This window comes from Crinia signifera, chromosome 1 (genome assembly GCF_055691185.1).
Source record: "Crinia signifera chromosome 1, ASM5569118v1, whole genome shotgun sequence".
Classification (NCBI taxonomy): Eukaryota; Metazoa; Chordata; class Amphibia; order Anura; family Myobatrachidae; genus Crinia; species Crinia signifera.
The window spans coordinates 185,744,098-185,750,097 of NC_139217.1; the positions used below are offsets into that span (position 1 = coordinate 185,744,098).

The 6,000-nt window shown below is 43.5% G+C and overlaps 1 protein-coding gene across 1 annotated transcript in view; it reads left to right on the plus strand.

Annotated features, from left to right (window-relative positions):
• Window positions 1-3,960, plus strand: part of SLC39A8 (solute carrier family 39 member 8) — a 76,817-nt gene extending 72,857 nt beyond the window's left edge. The window contains exon 8 of the mRNA XM_083179022.1: window positions 711-3,960. Within this exon, the coding sequence (XP_083035148.1) occupies window positions 711-857 (147 nt within the window). The 3' untranslated portion in view covers window positions 858-3,960. The remainder of the gene's footprint in view (window positions 1-710) is intronic.
• The last annotated feature ends 2,040 nt before the right edge of the window (window positions 3,961-6,000 follow it).

Here is a 6,000-nt window from a genome sequence, read left to right on the forward strand (position 1 = left end):
GCTGACCAGCCACGGTGCTCATGTTTTGGCCGGGGGACCTTGTATAAAAAGTGTCCCCCGGCTGTGGCATGACACCGCGGGCTGTTGGAGCCCGGTGCTGGTTTCAAAATACGGGGGACCCCCAGATTTTTTGTCCCCCGTATTTTTGGAACCAGGACCGGTCCAAGAGTCCGGGGCTGGTTTCAGAAATACGGGGGACCCCTATGCTTTTTGTCCCCCCGTATTTTTGGAACCAGGTCCGGCTCAATGAGCCCGGGGCTGGTTATGCTTAGGAGGGGGGACCCCACGCCGTTTTTTTTTTTACTTTTTTTTTTTTCCACAAAATCGCATTTATGAAAATGCGCACATTTTCATGACTGAAAATGCGCACATTTTCATGACTAAAAATGCGCACATTTTCATGACTAAAAATCGCGGCAAATCGCGGCAAATCGCATTTTTTGCCGCTAATTCGCATCTCATTACATATGCGAATTCGCGGCAAAAAACACGATTTTTAAAGGTGCGATTTCTGGCGAGTTTGGAACTCGTCCAAAAATCGCACCCTATTACATTTCGCCCCTGGTCTTTCTTTTCCATATTATCCTCATGTGGAAATAGCAGCATGAAAGCATGTTTTTTTTTTGTTTTGTTTTTTATAACATTGTCTTTTGCTAACAGTGAAAAGTATGTTCTTACTGTCTGTTATGAACACATTTATTTTCTTTCAGTTCCCAGAAATGAATGAAATGCTCAAAGATGAAATAAAAGGAAGGAAAACAGACGTGATCTATTTCGCAATTCAGAGTGCTGGTTTACTCTCAGGATTTACTATCATTTTGCTAATAACCCTCTATGCAGAGGAAATTAAGCTGTAATAATGATCCAGGATGCTACAATACAAAGACATCTTTAATGTTACATAGCCTGTAACATTTTCTTTCTTAAAACCTCATTAATTGGATGATCTATTTTTATGCATAACAAAAAAGACTTTGAAATCAGATTCATGGCATGAATAACAAACTGCTGCTATCTGAAGGAAAGAACAATTTATGTTTTCTTTATTAAATAATCTATATTATATATAAAAAATTATGTATGTGCATACAGTGTGTCAAAGATGTGTGTATTTGTGTATTTTCCAGCATAACTCTGAAATACCCGGAACAATTTATACCTAACTTGGTATACATTTGACTTACAATCTAGAAAAAAATACTATGGGGGTAAGACACCCCTAGCACACCTTTGGGGGTCCAGGGGGCTCAAAAAAGGGTCCACCCAATACACAAAATGGGTCAGGGAAACAAGATTACCAGCATAACTCTGGAATGCCTAGCGCAATTTCTGCACATACAGTATGATTTACAATCTGGAAAAAATACTGTGGGGTAAGATACACCCATGGGGGTGCCAAGGGCTCAAAAAGCGGTCCACCCACTACACCAAGTGGGTCAGGGAAGCAAGCTATGGCAAAGTTGCATAACATAGAGGGGATAGAGGACATTGATTGGGTTCAGATTGGATTCAGGGCCACTTAAACCTCCAATCCCGACCCCATCGGGGCCCAATAAGAGGTCCGGCCACTACACTAAGTAGTCAGGGAAGCAACATATGGCAAAGTTGCATAACATAGAGGGGGTAGAGGACATTGATTTGGTCCAGATTAGGATCACAGCCACTAAATTCTGCAATCCCGACATGGCCAGGGTAGTTGGGGCACAAAAAAGGGTCTGGACACTACAAAGTAGGTCAGGAATGCAATATATGGCAGAGTTGCAAAACATAAAGGGAATGAGGACATGGGTTTTAAGAACAAAAACATGTGCTCAGATCTGGGAGCCCACAACAGACAGATGTATGCTAGTCACACCATGGGCATAGTGAGCGGTTAATCTTAACCTTCATCTATCACCATATTCATCTTGTTATGGTGCAAATTGGCTCTGTTCAAATTTCAATAGCATATGGTCCCTATAACATGGTAATAGATGAAGGGCAGAATTAGTGTCTGACATGGATTTTAGCACTTTTGCAGTCTGTCCCAGTCACTATTGCAGTCTGTCCCAGTCAATATGTACTTTAAACATTCTTAAATTAGTAAAACTAAAACAATTTTATAACAGAAATTCACTTTTTCAAGAGTATTTCAATCCCTATGCCAGGGGTTCCCAATCTTTTTTGAATCACGGCACCCTAGAGTATCAGAATTTTTTCACGGCACCCCTAGGCCAAAAAAATAATTAATTAGATTGGGTTTATATGCGATTCTTAGGATCAGTTATGTGGTAAAGTGCAGGATTTGCTTCTGTTTGTACATATTTTATTATTGTCAGCCACCAGCACTGGTTTTGCTCATAAATAACTAACCACTCATGATCTGAGTTGGTCCTGGACCACCAACCCAGGGCACCCCTGCATGTGTCCCGAGGCACCCCAGGGAGCCACGGCACACAGTTTGGGAACCACTGCCCTATGCCATTTTAGGATAATTTCTGCTTAGTCATTGTAAAATGGATTCTGCACAAGACAAACACCAGTGACTCGGGCAAAGGGTAGGCCTTACACTAGGGCTGGGCAATAAGCAGCCCTTCAGCTGCTGATGAACTACACAGCATGCCTTTCATCAGTTTAAGCATGGCCAAATAGCAAAACTAAGGCAAAGTATGCTGGGATGTGTAGTTCATCAACAGCTGGAGGGCCACTTATTGCCCAGCCCTGCCTTACACGCACCCTTTGCAAGGGGCCTGTACAACAAGCAATGTCTTCTGCAGTATTAGGACATTAAGGAAAGAAATATAATATAACATAGATTTATTGATGAGTTGCTGGATAAATATGTATGTCGACATATTTGTGTTTTATCAGTTCCATCCTCTGAACCTTTGTCAAAACTCCGAAGAAAGTTCCAATATAAGTAGTCATTAAACCAACATTACCGGAGTGATATGGTAGATGACAAAGTACCCAACAATCAGTTAACCTTATTGTTCTTTCTATCAGCTCATGATAAGTGTCTAAAGTGTCTAAAGCAGGCATGTCCAAACTATGGCCCACCAGCTGTTGTGAAACTACAAGTCCCATCATGCCTTACCACCGTTTAGCTATTAGGGAATGCTAAAACTATTGCAAGGCATGCTGGGATGAGAATTTCACAACAGCTGGAGGGCCATAGTTTGGACATGCTTGGTCTAAAGAAAGAAGTATCAGTTTGCATAGAGATATTATTTTTGCACCATTGTTACCATCTTTACTCAGAATGGACCTTCTTTACTGATAACTCACTAGATGTATTTTATCCCCAGTTCTAGTGTGGGAGTTCTTAGTTACCTTTATTTTATTACTCGTATATATTTATTTGAAATCTTCTAATTATTTTAACATAATTGCTATCAATAAATTTTACATTTGACTTTTTTTTTTACCATCGACTTAGGCATACCCATGTATGTTTATTTGTTATGACTATTACTTGTGGGTTTGAAAGCAGAAGTAGAATCCACCACCATGACTCTAGCAATACCTATTTGATAACTTTCCACACTGTCCTTATCAGCCACCAATCCATGGTAAGTAACCCACATGGATCTTGTCTTGGTATGAAATGTGGCCTTGGACAGGCCCATCATCAAATAAGTTTATGAAGTTCAAATCAAAGTTACAATATTTATCTGCATTGGTATCTTCTTTTGAAACCTTCTTGCAGTGATATGCGTGAATCCAATTGGTTTGTTTCACAGGGACGGGTCGTTCCATCGATCTTGGAGACATTAGCTTTTTCAAGGTGATCACCTTGAAAAAGATGACCCAGAATCAGCAAAACGCGTCGGTGTATTGGTATTTTACCCTGAGAAGGACCTCCTGAAAGATCCTAAACCAACAAAGGCGCTATTTGACACCTCCAAGTGAACCCATCAAAAAACCTGCAAAGGGTGAGAGGAAATAAGGAATTTGGTACTTACCGATAATTCCCTTTCACCGAATACTGCAGTCATTACGTGTGGGGGATAGAGTAGGTGTACTGGAGGAGTGGTACTTTAAGAAAACTTTACTGCTGCAGGCTCCTCCCTCCTCTATCCCCACCCAGACCCCAGTCTTAGAAAAACTGTGTCCGAGAGGAGAAGAGAGACCGGTCCGACCCGGTAGGGAACGGAGCTAAAACATAAACAGAGTTAGTAGACAAGGCACATAACGTGAACATACTAACATAACATAAACATAGGGAAACAATTATCTTCCCAATCTAAAGATTAACATTTATGCAACAAACATTGCAACGAACAGAAAGAGCGTAACTGAGCGGAGCTGAGCTAGGATAGGGAGGGGGAGCCTTTTGCAAGAAAAAAAACCCCTTGTGAGAGTGCACAAAACCCCCCACCAACGTACAGACCTTCTCTGGAGGAAGTGAGGGGGCGCTGGACTGCAGTGTTTGCACGATGCTGTGCTTTTTACTGGTCCCTTTTGCAAGCCTGCGGCATGTGAGTTGCATGCTGAGACAGGAAAATGGCGCTGTCGGTGAGAGGGGAAAGGAGAAGGGCGCCAAGAGTGACGTCACTTAAGTCCGCCCTCTCCCTCCGGCGCGCATTATCCATGCGAGCGGAGCGCTGTGTACAGCCTCCGCTCTGACCTTTGTCCTCTGACGCGCGCCCTTGATGGCGGCCATCGGGTACTGGCATGCTGAATATGGGGACGGTTGCGCCCGCCCGTCTCTGGCCACATTTCGGCGCCAAGCGCCGCTTACCTGCGGCAAGCTGCCATCTCCTGGAGTAGTGGCCAGGCCTTGGACCCGTAATGTGAGCTGCGGGCAGCTGCGGCGGGTCTCCGGTGCGGTGGCGCCGGTGGCCGGGTGCATGGAAGGCGCACTGCGGGCAGTGACGACCAGCACCCCTCCAGGTCCCACAAAGCAGGCAGACCCTGCGGAGGGGTCTGCCTGTATCAACAGTAAAAATAAAATCTTTAAAAATTAAAAAAGACCTAAACTCCCTGAGGAGAAGAGGCCCAGAGAACCTACTCCTCCGTGGCACTTTTTGTAAGACTGGGGTCTGGGTGGGGATAGAGGAGGGAGGAGCCTGCAGCAGTAAAGTTTTCTTAAAGTGCCATTCCTCCAGTACACCTACTCTATCCCCCATATGTAATGCCTGCAGTGGCCCCTGCTGCATGTAGGTGAAAAGCTGTTGCAGAAATCTCAAGTCATCACCAGCCAACTTTACAAGGAAAGGCAATTACAAGGCTCGTACAAGAATCCTCCAGCGGCACCTTACCACCAGTGCACAGCCGCACCTTAGTGAGGACTTTGTCTTGGACCGTAAGCCGGAAACCCTCTATACATCATTTGGTGAGACAATATAATATACAGCTGAACTATCCCCTTAATAGGACACTTGGAAGGGACATTTTAGCCACAATCAGAGCTGCCCTATTGGTCTCAATATAGGAGAGTCCTATTCTCTTTTACAAGTGATTTTTTAATAATATTTTATTTGTATGTTAAATAAATTTGTATCAATTTGCAGGCAATCCCACGTATATTGTGTATCAATTATCAGCGCTGCTTCATTTCTTTTATTGTTTATGTTATACAAATGCTATACCATGCCAGAGGAAAAATCTCAAGTCAACTCATGGTAATCTTCACACCCTCCTTGGTTAACATGATCTCAATGTTCATTTTTACAAGTTCAATTATGACTAAAACCTTTAGTGTAGGGTGGGTGAAACCAACTTTTAATACCATATATTGGCCTATTACTTAGAACAGTGGTTCTCAACCTCGGTCCTCAAGTACTCCAAACAGTGCACTCATTATTGAAAGTGAGGTCTGACCCGCATGATGCGCGGGCATGCGCAAAGCGGGAAATATCGCCATAAAAGGCGGAAGTGTGTTACCACATGTATATTCTCTCCTGAGGAAGCCGCTGAGAGGAGTCCAAGGCGGAGAAACGCGTTGAGAGGGGACACTGAGGCTATCAGCAACATCTGGCTGCTAATCGATTCTCGGATATGACCCACTACTAAAGG